This window comes from Carassius auratus, chromosome 2 (genome assembly GCF_003368295.1).
Source record: "Carassius auratus strain Wakin chromosome 2, ASM336829v1, whole genome shotgun sequence".
Classification (NCBI taxonomy): domain Eukaryota; kingdom Metazoa; phylum Chordata; class Actinopteri; order Cypriniformes; family Cyprinidae; genus Carassius; species Carassius auratus.
In genome coordinates, this window is record NC_039244.1 from 25,761,341 (window position 1) to 25,776,227 (window position 14,887).

The 14,887-nt window shown below is 36.9% G+C and overlaps 1 protein-coding gene across 1 annotated transcript; it reads right to left on the minus strand.

The window, feature by feature from the left end:
• Nucleotides 1-3,301: 3,301 nt before the first annotated feature.
• mfsd8l2 (major facilitator superfamily domain containing 8-like 2) lies at nt 3,302-13,689 on the minus strand. Its single transcript, XM_026196038.1, has 12 exons — nt 13,280-13,689; nt 12,829-13,014; nt 12,645-12,707; nt 10,719-10,838; nt 10,553-10,632; nt 9,877-10,174; nt 9,476-9,549; nt 6,305-6,518; nt 5,878-6,000; nt 5,547-5,677; nt 4,651-4,759; nt 3,302-3,490 (listed from the first exon to the last, which is right to left on the minus strand). Exons 1-11 carry the CDS (start codon nt 13,356-13,358, stop codon nt 4,679-4,681), a joined length of 1,449 nt encoding a protein of 482 aa, XP_026051823.1. The 5' UTR covers nt 13,359-13,689; the 3' UTR covers nt 3,302-3,490; nt 4,651-4,678.
• Between the last annotated feature and the right edge of the window lie 1,198 nt (nt 13,690-14,887).

The following is a 14,887-nucleotide window of genomic DNA, read 5'->3' on the forward strand; positions in this document are numbered from 1 at the left end:
TTTATCATTACAATTGTGTAACTACAAATAGATTTAGATACATGACAAGTTTCAATTAAAAAAGAATGACATTAAAGATGATTTTAGTACATTGGTCAGTTCATTTTCACCATATTTAAAAGACAGTAGTAGTAATTCTGCATGTGTATATGTGTGTGTGTGTGTGCGTGCGTGTGTGTGTATGTGTGTGTGTGTGTGTGTGTGTGTGTGTGTTTGTGTGTGTGTAAAGTATGCACTTACATTTAGTCCTCCTAAATTGGGTCAGAAAATTAAAATGCACTTAATTATTCACAAATAATTGCATTTAAAATATATTTATAATCAATTTTCATTTAGTAAATATTTACACAATTTATTATGTTGAATGCATTTGTTCAACCCAATTTATTGTAAGAAAGAAAAAAAAAACAGACACACAGCTGTTTTCTCCAGCTTTTGCAGAGAATCAGGCTCTTAAACTTTGACAGACAATCTTTTTTTAACAGGGTTGAAAAAATTGAATATATTGCAAATATTGGATATAAAAATACATAAAACATCATATATATGATTTAGTTTTTCCTCCCAGAGGTGAAAAATATTACATTTTTTAAGGAAAGTTCATCTGAGTTCTTCTGAGTCTGATAAAATCTAACATCTCGCTTTAATGGGTTTTACAGCTAATCCAACCAATTTTAGCATCTTTTGCTTTTGGGATGAAACCTGTCTCATGGTGTCAGAGCAAATCATTATTTTTTGTTGTTTTGAGAAGAGAAGAGAGGTTGTTATGAGTGTTTGACATTACATTCATATAATGTACTCCGTGCAGCACTAGCGCAGAGCTAATTGCTCCACCTCCTGCTGCAGAAATGTGATTTCATTTCTGATAATTGCTCCAAATGTGGTTCATAAACCAATCATGAACCAATTACTTATCATAATTTAGCTGATTTTCATCCTCCACAAATACTACCTCCACAAGTACTCCTCACTCAATACTACGAACATGAGCAATATATGCTGCATGCTTCTCTCCTGTCTTTTCACTCTTTGATCCATTCTGCAATCCTCTTGTAGCACTGGCCTGAACTTTTTCGGGTTACACTCTGCGTTATGCTAAACACGTTTGGCCAACATGTTTAATCCCGAGCCGCTTATGACGTCTGACACATATTTGTCAAATAGGATTGGAGAAATGTTATTCTGTGATGTTGCCGTGGCCACAACCTGCTGGTTCCACATGACTTTTTCCAATGAAGAGAGAGGAGCTGCGCTGAGATGGCACGTAAGCCTCTTGAACGCAAACGCCAAACCACTGGCAACCCATTATTCTGATGCCGAACATCCCATAGGATAAAAAGATGGCATTAATTTACTAAAAAAGCTAGTTTTTTTCTTTCCTCACTCTGTCATTTATTTCATTATACTCTGATGTCCAAGCAATGCTTCTCAATAACATAAAAACATGATGTTTTCTAGATGGCGTGATCTGCGTAGGAAAGTCACTCATAAACAGTAAAGCTATCAGAAAATACATTTTCTTTTTAATATTGGTGACAGAGCTGAGCGGCTATCAGAAGACCTCAGACGTTTGATGTCTGTCAGATTTATGACAGTGTCATGATTATAACTGTCACAATTGCTCTCAATTACAGTGATCACTGTGCCACCTTCTCGCAGTGTGTGTGTTAACGCTCTTCCTGCTCATCCCTTCTACAGATGTGAACACGTATGTGGGATTGGGATTATAATCGTTTTTCACACAGGATTATGAGATCATGTGGATTGAGGGGTGAAAGGTTAAATGCTTATTGCTCTGCAATACAGTGAGTGGAATGGACCATTTTCCTGTCTCTCTGGGTTTGGTCAAATGGGAGACTGTAGCACGTTATTGCAGCATTTCCTTCCACAGCAAAATGAACAATTAAAGGGATAGTTCACCCAAAAATTAAAATGCTGTCAGTACTTACTTAGCCTCTTGTTGTTCTGTGGAACCTTAAAGAGTTTTGATTTCCACTGACTTCTATTATATGGACACAATTGAAGTCGACATCCCACAGGATATTCTTTCTTTACAAAAGAAAGAATGCGTACAGGTTTAGAGGAACCTGAGGGTGAATGAATAATGATGAAAGTATTTTCACTTTTGGGTGCACTATCCCTTTAAATTGACACAATTTACACAATCACCCTCATAATTGAAGAGATATCGGTCAAAAAATTAATTTGTAGCCTTTCGATAACCTTGGGCCACTGTAACCACTGTCATTGATGCCATAAACGCCATGGCAACAGTGTTGAATTCCTTACTACATTAATGCCAGTGTATTATGACACAACTTAGTGATACATTAGCTATACATTAAATCAGGGGTGTCAAACTCAATTCCTGGTGGACCAGAACCCCGCAGACTTTAGATTCAACCCTAATTAAACACACCTGATCCAACTAATCAAGTCCTTCAGGCTTATTAGAAAACTACATGATATGTGTGTTGGAGCAGGGTTGGCTCCGGCCCTCCAGGAATTGAGTTTGACCCCCCCGCATTAAATAATGCATATTAAGCTAAAAGATAAAGATCCCAGCTAAAACAGAGATGAAATACATTACTGAACTCATAACAATTACTTACAACTCATAAATAAAATATCAGTGATAATATATATTTATAGCATTTACGTTTTTGAAAAAAAAGCTATTAAATGAGAGGACACCAATGATGTTGGTATTGATTCATTCCGAGTGTCTATATTTGGTGAACACAGATTTGAATGAGTTTACAGTAATAATATTTCAAAACAATCTACAAACAGCAGATCATACGCACCAGAGGACGCATAAATATTCAGTTTCCCTCTTAAGATGAGTAAATATCCAAAGGAATGACCGAAGGTCTGTGCACAATAATTGCATGTATCATTTGTTTTTGGAAAAAATTCACACACACACACACACACACACACACACACTCATGCATTGAGTCCTGCAGTTCTTTTCAACGTCAGTCTCTTTAAGGGGCAATAGTGCCATCATGTGTTCATTCCAGACAAATTGCCACACTCTTTCATAATAGTATATCAGGAGATCCTCAAACCATTTATTTACATTAAAAGAGTCACACAGTAAATACGTTGACTATGCTAAATGAAATCAGAAATGATGAATATAAAAACTGCAGTATTTAACCAAAATATGCCAGATTTAAGGATACGTTATGCCAAACATACTAAGTGTGTGTGTGTGTGTATGTGTGTCTGTGTGTGTGTGTGTGTGTGTGTGTGTGTGTGTGTTCGTGTGCGTGTGTGTGTGTGTGTGTGTGTGTGTGTGTGTGTGTGTGTGTGTGTGTGTGTGTGTGTGTGTGGTTGTGTGTTCGCCCTTCTCGCTGTTTGCGGTCTGCTAGTCCTGGCAGGGTCTCTTATCTCCCACTGTTTCAGCATCTGCTCTGTACAGCCCCACACGAGCGCTCAACTTTGGCAGACAGACCGCAGAGAGAGGGGCTCTTGATCTGTGCTGAAATATGAAAATCACACAGATATATTCATTTACCAATGACAGCTTTTGTCATTCTGCAAAGAGTGTGATTTGGAGTCATAATGTTGACTGTCGCTAGCGGATTAAAGCATTTATTATTCAACGGCCCACCTCTTTGCTTTTAGCACCATATTTTGTCCTGTTTTCCATTCTGAGCAGTTTCTATAATGTGGTTTAAAGCTGCATGGCTGGAGTCTGTGTCGGTTTAACTCAACACAGACAAAATAAAAGTGGAATTTCTGTCTGTGTTCAAACAACAAGAAGTCACACTAATACAGACAGTACAGTAAAACAGATAAACACATTTTCTTTAAAGATGAAATGTGTATTGTTTCCATGTCAAAGTAATTTCCCTTGTGAAAAAGAAGTACACATCAGGAGACTACAAGTGCACATTCAATACAATTATGCCCTCTAGTTTTCTCTCTAGCATAACACGCAGAGACAACTGTAAGATAGACAGTGATGGCAAATGCTGTGGCACTATCAAAATATTGCTATGAATGTTTGAATGTTCTTATTAGGATGACCAAACAACATTAGCTCAGTCAAGGAGCTCTATGATCTGAAGAAAGATCTGTTAGCATTAGCATTGCTATACAGTCTTGATAGTAGATTATTAACTTGCGCAAAACCCACAGAAATATGCTATTTTAAACCTGTAATCTTTAATGGTAGGCATCATGGCCACCAGTTTTTTGTGAGCCGATAATATGAGCCATAAATAACTGGAAAATGACATCATCATGATGATGCTTATTTGCTGATAGCGTCAAAAACTCGCACAGTACCAATTCCTTCACTAGCAAGCACTATCCTTAACTGATGCAAAAGGCAAGAGACTAAGAGAATATAAAAAATATATATGTAAATATGCATATAAACTGCATATAGGTTTCATATATGTGCATATATCCTCATATAAGCTCTTTCCATGTGGGTTGTGACACCTACCCAGCAAGGGCCAATGGGATCATGCTAAGTCTCGTGTAGCTGGACTCAACCAATGGCAAGAGTTTGGTGTGCGACTATCTGCTCATTTTAGACCAATTATTAATTTATTTTTCAGATCTATTAAGTCATGCTGCTTACTGAAATTACACAACTACCCAGTAAACAATGTGAGTTCACTGTGTCACCTGTATCGTGTGTAGTGAAGGGTGGCGTCTATCCTCCGTTCTCTGAGTCCTCTGCATGCTCCACCCTGGGCGGCTCCACCAGCTTCTCATAGGACAACACCATCATGATCTGACCACAACATCCACCAGTTAGTCTCCGTTTTAAAGGGTCATTTCACAAATGACACAGACTTTTTTTTGGATAATTAAAAATCTGTCATTTCATTTTGTACATTTATTTTATTTTTTATTTATTTTCCTTAATATAAAATAAATAATACATCTACAAATAAACTGGACAAATTAATTTTCTTTTTATTTGTGTATTCACTTTTTTGGGGTTTGTCAAAAGGGAACCATCTTGAATTGTCACCCCTGTTACTATGATTTTTTATAGCAAATAATTACTAATAAAAAATAAATAAAAAAATAACTAATTCAATATGGACATTCATGAGAATTTCGACATTTAACTTGTATGCTAGACCCCTTGTAGTGTCAGGGGCTTGGGCACAAGTCTAGAAATGACAAAAAAAACATAAAAAAAAAAAACAATCCCAATCTTGTCACTGTCAACCCTGTTACTTATTTGAAGTAATCTTAATTTAATTTAATTTAATCTTAATGTTATAACAATAAAGTTGCTTGATATAGCACAATACAATTTGTTAACACTTGATAGGATTCACTGTCTGATAAAATGTTTAAAATCGAACATGTTTACTTATTTCTAAATCACCTTATTAAAATAAAAAGGCCAGAGACTCTAATGACTCTACAATCTCAAACAAATAGGGATCTATAATAGTCACAAATCATTAAATGTAACTATATTTGAGCTGGTAAATGTGGTTATGATGCCAAACTAAGGGAAATCTCTGGTGATTTTCAGAATCAGTCATAATGAGTCTACACACCATGATGAGGGTCAGTAGGAGCATCATCATACCCAGCATCACATATAGATTTCCTATTAGACCCCCTGCCCACAGGGGCCCCAGAATGGTGGCAAGACCCCCGACTGAACGCCGTACACCCTGACTAAAGCCTGCAGACACACACACACATACACACACACACACAACACAAAGTCATTAAATAAACAGCACATCGTTTTGAATATCTAAACAGTGACAATAAGTGACACTTAAAACTCAAACATGAGTGTTACATGTTTACTCAAGAGCTCATCTATCTTTTTCTTCTGTCTCTTTTTGTATTCTCGGCGGACTTCTCTTTGTTTCTCACCTTGTGTTTTCTCAGCTGTAACCTTAGAAAAGAGAGACACCTGAGACACTGCAACGAAAGGAAGTCCTAGTAACTGCAGGAACACTCCGATGATGAACTCAATCAACTCGAATGCAAAGCCACCTAACAAAAGACATATCGAATTGAGGATGAAAGCCAGAATATCACAGATGATAGATAGATAGATAGATAGATAGATAGATAGATAGATAGATAGATAGATAGATAGATAGATAGATAGATAGATAGATAGATAGATAGATAGATAGATAGATAGATAGATAGATCAATTTAAAGCAGTTCCAAACTAATAATGCATTTCATTGAGTTGGCACCAAACTGAGCAGGCATATTGTGTCTGTCCATGCCCAGGTGTATGCCAGTTTCTCTGGATGTCTGCCACACACACACACACACACACACACACCTTGTGGATTGGCCAGAAAGATGAGGCACCAGACACAAGCCACGCTGCAGATGAGCAGCCCCACCGCCAGCACCACCCGGTCCTCCAGCACACGGCTCAGCCAGCGCACCAGGAAGAAGCCTGCAATTACCTCCACCCCACACAGACTGTACATCACACTGTTCCCCAGCTCACCCAAGCCAAAGTACTTCTGCGTCAGAGGGGTCACCATGGTCTGGAGATGAGAGAACACAGACATCAACCATTCAGAACACTCTAGAAACCACATAGCAATAAGCTTAAAACAGATCAGAAAAACTAATGGCATATTTTTACATTAGTAAACATCACTCACATTTTCTTCAGGCAATATAAAGTAAATGCAAGATTATAATTTATCTAGCATATCTTTCATATGGAATAAGAATAAAACTAGGCATGATATATCTGATAAAGATAATGAAAAGGAACATTTTGAACTCTATAACCAGTTTGTCATGTATCTAGGTCAGGCAACTGGGAAGGTAAATGCGTGTCTATTTCAAATATGTGATTATATTAAATCAATGTTTAGATTAGATAAGATCATTTTAAATTTAGATTTACCTACTACTGTGATCCTTAATCAGTCATAATTGGACGGACATTATTTAGTAGCTCGGATAATTTAAGACACCGTGGGGGGTCTGGTGACTTGCTTTCAGAAGTATTGTGCCAATTCAAAGCAGATTTTTAATGCAACTTTGAATCCAAAATAACATAAAAATATGTTTTATTTCTTATTACTATGATTATTATTATTATTATGTACTGTGCTCTGATTTAAACAACTTTACAGTAGAAGTAATACACACATTTAACAATGCATTTAATTTTGTGTTTTTATAATTATAAGCTTCAATTGTTTTTTTGTTTTTTTTGCTTTGAAATACTCCAAAAAGCTCAAAAAAATTTTTTTAAAGGATGTCAGGAAGTATGTTTTTCATGAAAACATACTTTGTTTAAAATTCCTCAAGTTTCGTGTTAAACAAAACCCTTTTCACCTCATCAAAAACAGCTGTGTTCACACGACCTGTTTCAGTGCATGTCTCTTTAAATGTTAATGAGCTACTGCTTACCCCACCCCCCTCTTCCATGAGGAGGACTCCATATATGGCTCGAAGATGCCCTTATTCAAATAGAGCATCACAGTCCCGCCCACAGCCCGAGAGAGCGTTGGTGCCGGAAGTAAATTTCCCATTCATTTCTCCCATTGACTTTCGGAAAAATCAGTATCTAAAGAGTTTTAGAGCATGTGTGAGGATAACCAGCTACGGCTGAACTCATAAGCATATAACATATCATTTCAAGTGAAAGAATTAAGACAAAATCCAAAAAAAGTCAAAGGTACAAGACTGTGTACATATTTTCATTTCAAGCGCAGGAACTACCCATCCTATAAACCACCGCGCCTAATTGAATTCGACTGAAGCCCACAGCCGCGAACGAGCCTTTTGAGCAACTTCCAAATCTGATGACGGCCGCTCTCGCAAACTTTTTCCTCCAGTGAATTTTATTTTATATAGTGAATGTGCAGTAATAGCAGTTCTTTCAGTATTAATCGTGTAAATGAATAGTGTTTTATATATGTATTGTGTATTGATTTTTATTTTTATCATCGTGTATTTTATATTGTGTGCATGTGTGAAAGTGGTTAATGATAACGTCAGCAATGATGCAGGGCTTTGTACCTGACTGCAATCACCGCTCAGTCGTCAACACTTGTTGTTGCCATACAAATGTTCAGTAAATGCACAAAAAGGTATGCCTAGGCTGAATATTGTTTTGACAGTGGCATTATAAAATGGATGATGACTAACATTACCAACCTCCCTGCAAAACTCTCATGGCAGCCAAGGAGATCATGATTGCATTGATGTCTACCGTGCAAAAAAGCAACACATTTTTTATAAATGATCTTCAGTCTTCATGGACCTTCGCGGGGTTTAACCAGACGGTTACACGAGCTCCACCAATCAGATGCATCACTGTGGGATTGTAGGATTTTTCAGGATTGTGGGTAATGAAGTACTTAGCCAAGACATCGCAATAAAAGGCATTTATATCAAAACAAGGTTAGTGCCCCATGATCCTTTTGCGTTTATATGAGCATATACTATCGCTAAGTACAGCCGTAGCTGGTTTTAAGTCTACCATGTATGGTTACGTTTTTATGGCTTATACCCCAAATGTCAATGCAGAAATTCCATTGAATTTTTTATTCCAGCACCAGCTGTGGGCGGGACTGTGATGCACTATAGCCAGCAAAAAACAGCTGCAAATTAAAACCGCACACAAAAGGTAAAAAAAAAAAAAAAAAAGTCACAATATATTTGGCCATTTGATTTACATCTCAGAGAAACTGATTCTTAACAAGGACGCAAACTAGTCAGTGTTTGACAAAAATTGGCGTTCTTATCATACTGCAATCATAGTTTGTTGCTAGCATATTTTAGCATTTTGGTAACCTATTCTTAACACATTTAAGCACACTGCTGGCATGTTTCAACATTCTAACACATTTCTAAGATATTTTAGCATTTACTAGCAATGTTTTAAAATGTTGAGCACATTTTTTTCCATATTTTGCTTCCATGTTATTAGTGTGTTTTATCATGATGTTAGCACACTGCAAACTTGTTATATCATGTTTTATCATGTTGCTAGCCAGCATTATGTTTGCATTTCGGATTATGTTAGTATGTTTTAGCATATTGCTAGTTTTAAAATCTTTCAAGCATATTGTTAACACTCTGATAAAGCATGTTTCATCACACTACTAACATTTATCACATATCTAACATATTTTAGCACACTGCTAGTATGTTTGAACATGATGTATGTTAGCATGTTTCAGCATATTGCTACAATGTCCTAAACTAGTAGCTAGGCTTTGCTAATGGTTCCATAAATGGGATCCATTACAGCATACCAAGTCAGAATATTCTGAAAGTCTGTGCTGAGTTTGTTGGTCATGGCTTGATAGCTCTAATGTGGCCTAAAATTTTTGGTTTCAGAAGAAGAGCAGGTTGGCTTTGTTAAGCCCTTGTTGCTGATCCCTTTTGTTCATCTGACAACAACAATTGAACCAGCACTGCCACTTGTGCCATATTGAAAAAAAAGTAGTTACATGAGGCTGATGACGACTTTTACCTCGAGTGCTGTCTGATTGAAGAGAGTGATGAACTGAGCGGTGAGGAGAACCACCACCTCCTCCCTCAGAAACTCTACAGAGCCAAAGAGAGAGAACTCTGTAGATCTCAGGCATTTCAAAGCTGCCGAGACATGATTGAATATAATGGAGATATCTACCATGCGTGCACACACACACACACACACACACACACTGCAATCATAGAGCAAATACAGAATGAGTTGATCAATAAAGCTTTTTCAGGCCACTACTCTCTCAGATTAGCACCTCGGATACAACAAAGAAAGAATCAATGTCACACCAACTCAAAATTCTCTGCCAAACACACACACACACACACACACACACACACACACACGCACTGCACTTTTGTCATTTGACAATAAACTCTGGGCTTCACCTTGACTGGCACTGAAGTTTTCAAAGGGGTCAGAGGTGTCTAGAGAGGGGGAATCTGGAGGAGAAGGTGGGAGTTCAGATGAGAGCTGGGTCTCTGTCTGTTCTGGACTGACGGAGCCATACGAGTCCTCTGCTGCAGCCATGCGCTCATCCTCTAGACTCATGAGCGGCTCATCTTCTCCACCTCTGACCTCTCTGAGAGGCATGTGCTGCTCAGGGAAGGAGTCCAGTGGTGGGATGTCCCAGTACAGAACCATTACTGCAAACTGCATAAGCACCCACATCCCGCACATGAAGAGCTTGGACAAAAAGAGCACAGGGACAGCAAGCTTTAAAAAATTTTAATTTCATCTGTAACACATTACAATAAAGTTTAATTAGTTAACATTAGTTTATGCATTTACTCATAATAACTAAGTAGTACATTATTACAATATTTATTAGTCTTTGTTACCAACTTTTCATTGTTAGTTCATGTTTGCCAAGGACCATTAAATCATATTACCCAACCATGCCCTAATAATACTAACTCTACTTATGATCTCAGTCAGGTCTGTTACATTAAGGAAACATCCAAAATGTGCAGTGTTTCCAAGCGGGATCAATCATTATGTGCAAACATAATGTGTTTGAGAATTCAAGTAAATTAATAAGAAATGAGTAAAAAACAGACTTACCCCAGGCGAGGTGTACTTATTCACAACAAATGGACCCAGTTTGAAATCACACAACCTTAGGAAGATATTGAAAGCAGGACCTGAAAGTGAAAAAAAGCACATTGAGTAAATATTAAATGGAAGAAAGTGCTTTTGCCATTTATTATGTTGTAGAACACTGACTCACCGATCAGAAGTCCGGCCTGACGGCACGCCATGACAGCAGCAAAGACTCCAGCTCGCTCATCAGGGAGAGTAGTGCGTGTGAGGAATCCAAAAATCGAGGAACCCGCTCCTGCTCCAATACCTGATGGATGCATGAAGTAGTTTATGTGTGATGCACTCAGCATTCATGGAAATATAGACGTTTTTATTTATTTATCTATTTATTTATTACTATGTAAAAATTTATAGAAATTATATTTCGCATACAGAAAATGAATGCATTTTTATTAGGACTTTTTTTCCCCACTTCATTTTGCTCCCAATTCTGAATCTATGTTACAATACATTATGTCATATTTAATATATTCAATCATATAATGTATTAATTATAAAAATACAATATCAAATATACAATGTTAAATATATAACTGTGTGTGTGTGTGTGTGTGTGTGTGTGTGTGTGTGTGTGTGTGTGTGTGTGTGTGTGTGTGTGTGAGCTGAAAGGCCTCTTCTAATTCTGCAGCCAATGAAGTCTGGTTCTTTATCTGATGTAAGCTGGTCCTGCTATAGCAAAATCTTTCACCTCCCCAGCTCCACCTGTCTCTGCTACAGGAATTATGTATGACTATTCATGCAGCATCAGCATACAGTATCTTAGGCGCACACATATATGGATAAAAATATTGTGTCACACCTCTTAATTATTGATCAGTTGTTTCAATCAAGCCCATTGCCACAGGTGAATTAAATCAAGCTCCTAGCCATGCAGTCTGCAGTGAATTTAAGTGTGGTACTGTGGATGCCATCTTTGCAATAAGTCAGTTCATGAGCTTTTTTGAGAGCTCCTTTGACTTGGCATATCTGCTAAATGATGTATGTGTAACAACCCAAAATAATTAAGCTTTGATATAGAGTTTCCAAAGGTTTCATTATGTTTTAACACAATTTTGTTCCCTACCGTACCAGTGTGTGTGTGTGTGTGTGTGTGCTCTTGTTTTTGTGACATATCAGGACACAACTCTTTATTCGCTTGTTAAGTCTGACGTCATGTAGCAGCGCTTCCGTGTCCAAACGCTCTATCAGTTACCATGAGAAAACAACAAAAGGTTCTAATATAAACACACAATGTGATAGAATATTAGCGAAAAAGTTATAATCTTAACCTTTAACTCCATACCGAAGTCCCAGATAGCCAGACAATGAAAATATAAATATAAAAAAAAACATATAAAAATTATTTGTGTTTGGGACGCTGTGAGCAGGGAGACTAGTGTATACCGTAAGTTTGAAAGCGTTTAGCTTAAATGATTAATATGAATAAACAGTGCTCATAAACGGCTGCGGAGGTCATATTCTCAAGTGAAGTGAGTTGAGGCTTGGACCCGGAAACAGCGCTTCTTACGTCATCACTTAACAACCGAATAATTACATGGGTATGACACAGGTATTACAAGCAGATGGTGACTTATGAGGACACAACCCATGTCTCTATTTTTCATAACGCTTATAAATCATACAGAATGAGTTTTGTTTTTTTTGAGAAAGAAAAAATGCACAAAGTTTCCTGTGAGGGTTAGGGTTAGGTGTAGGGCCATAGAATATACAGTTTGTACAGTATAAAAACCATTACACCTATGGGATGTCCCCACTTTTCACAAAAACAAACGTGTGTGTGTGTGTTTATTTTATAGTATATATTTTATACTTTATTATACATAATAGATTCATACATCTAAACCAGTTATTGTGTCTGGTCAGGATGATTCAACACTGCACTAATTACAATCTAATGAAAATCAACAGATTTCATTAACAACAGATCTCTCTGTTAGTATCTGTTTGATGTTTCATATTGCATTAATGTTCATGCTTTGCACCACAGGAGCAGGGACGTTCACAAAAAACCTTTTGAGACTAACAGAACAATGCAACTTCAAAATATCCTCACCTGCAACAAGTCGGCTGGACAGAAGAAGCCATTTTGAATATCCCATAAAATACATGAAGTTTCCTATAAGAAAAGTGTGTTGCAATGAGCAATTCAAAGAGATCATAACTGCACAAGAACAAGGGATTTCTGATGTATTTCAAGACCCACGTCACATCATACATCTTCATTCTTCAGTACTGACCCACAATTTCAAACACATTGGAGAAAAGGATGATGGTCTTTGTAGCTCTGGTCTTGTCTGACCAGTGACCAAACACTGGACCAGAAACCAGCGCACTGAAGCTGAACGCAGATAGACCCAAGCCAAGAAAATAAGGTGGTGCCTCTAATAGCTGCAGATATCTCCATATGGTGGGCAGAATGACAGCTGGGAGAGAGATAGAAGACAATTTAAACAGAAGATGTGCAAAATTCAATCAATACAGTCACCATTAATACAGTTTAAGGCTTTCTTGAAGATATTAAACACTATCGATTCAAACAAGCAATCTTGCTGCATGGATTTTTTTTTTTTTTTTTTTTTGTATTCGAGGAGAGAAGAGAAGAGAAGAGAAGAGAAGAGAAGAGAAGAGAAGAGAAGAGAAGAGAAGAGAAGAGAAGAGAAGAGAAGAGAACTAGTCAAATGTACTTACCGTATTCCACACCACTCAAAAGAAATATTAATCCAATAGTAAGAAAAGACAGCTTTCTTTTTTGTCTGTAATCCATCATAGAGTTTCTGTAGGTTATTTTCTCAGCATTTGATCATTCCTCTTCCCCATGGTCCAATTATTGTAATGAGAAGGATGATGTTCTCCATTACTGACTCTGGTATGTAACCTCGTCTTACTGTAGGCTATGTCTCTTTTTTGTGGGTCAAGGCAAATTTATTATTCAGCACACGAAAAAGTTTCAACCATGTGGTGTCGGCGAGTTTAGAATTTAAGATGTGGTTTTGATGATTTTACGCAAACACGCTGTCGTTGTTCAGTGGATCCCTTTTCCTCGAATATGATCAGTCAGGTCCCACTCATGAGCTGAAGATAAACGCTGCATGATATCCCTCCTCATTGATGCAGCACTGAAGATAAACGGGGTTCAGACTCTTCCAGGAATGTCTGTACAGAGAACAATCACCAGAGATCTAGTATTACCTGTGGGCTTGAATCCATTATTTATCATGTTCAGGTGAAGTGGACTGTAATTCTACTCCCTTTAAGCTGCATCTTCACTTCTTTGGATCTTTATTACAAAAATACAGCTAATTACTAACTGACAATATATATTAGATTCATACATAGGGTTACACTTCATGATAACTTCATTAAAAAGTCATTAACAAAAAATGTTTTTATTATAGTACCACTAACGAAAATGTACTGTGGTATTACATTTTTTTTTTTTACACATACCTGTAGTCTTAATTATCATTCAGTACCATGATATATTGAAGTACCACGGTGATACCATAAGTGTACCATGGTATATGTTTGTAAGGAACATCAGAAATGTAATGATAGTTTTATTAATATTTTTATTGAATGTATTTGTATTTGAATGTACCTTCACTTGTGAAAAAGGAGTGTTTTTTTTAAACTGTACTTAGAGATAACATAATATTCATGAAATAAAAGGCTACAAAAAAGAGCATGCTTTGATGACTGTTTCTTGCTTTAGAGAAGTACACTTTTTGATGTTTATACTAATATATTAAAGTACGAAGTACTTTATAATGAAATTAATTTTAGTGTGTTATTCAATATTAAAGTTTAATATGGTAGTTTAATGTTATATTTTATCATTACATGTATTTGCTCATTTATCATTCAGATTATTTTTAAAATGTATTAATGTCACAAGTCTGTTCCCCTGTGACCTAGTTTTACTTCCTACCTCCTTATTGTCATTTCGTTCATTTGTGTTTGATTAACACATTATTTATTTTGTTTGCTCCCCTACAAATCAGTTTTCATTTAGTCTCGATGATTTAATTTGTCTCCTGGATATTCTAATTAAAATACCTTTTTGTTGATCTCTTTCGTCCTTATTCATTTGTACCTCACCAACCCATAACAGAAGAACATACCTAATATTTTTCTCATAACTCTGTCATCATGGACAATCCAAATGTTGCCCTTTTGTGCCTGGAGCAGAGGGACCGCTGCCTAGAGACTCACACAAGTAATTTTTGTTGGCATACCTAATGTACTAGCCAGCCAAGGCACGCCTCCAGGAACGGTCCTCGGTACAACTTCGCTGCA

Excerpts from the sequence above, each read along its gene's own strand:
- mfsd8l2 (XM_026196038.1), bottom strand. The coding sequence starts at position 13,358 with ATGATGGATTACAGACAAAAAAGAAAGCTGTCTTTTCTTACTATTGGA. Across the intron at positions 12,708-12,828 it reads CAATGTGTTTGAAATTGTGG|GAAACTTCATGTATTTTATG; the intron begins GTCAGTACTGAA and ends CTTTTCTTATAG. Across the intron at positions 10,839-12,644 it reads GTCCAGCCGACTTGTTGCAG|GTATTGGAGCAGGAGCGGGT; the intron begins GTGAGGATATTT and ends TGCATCCATCAG.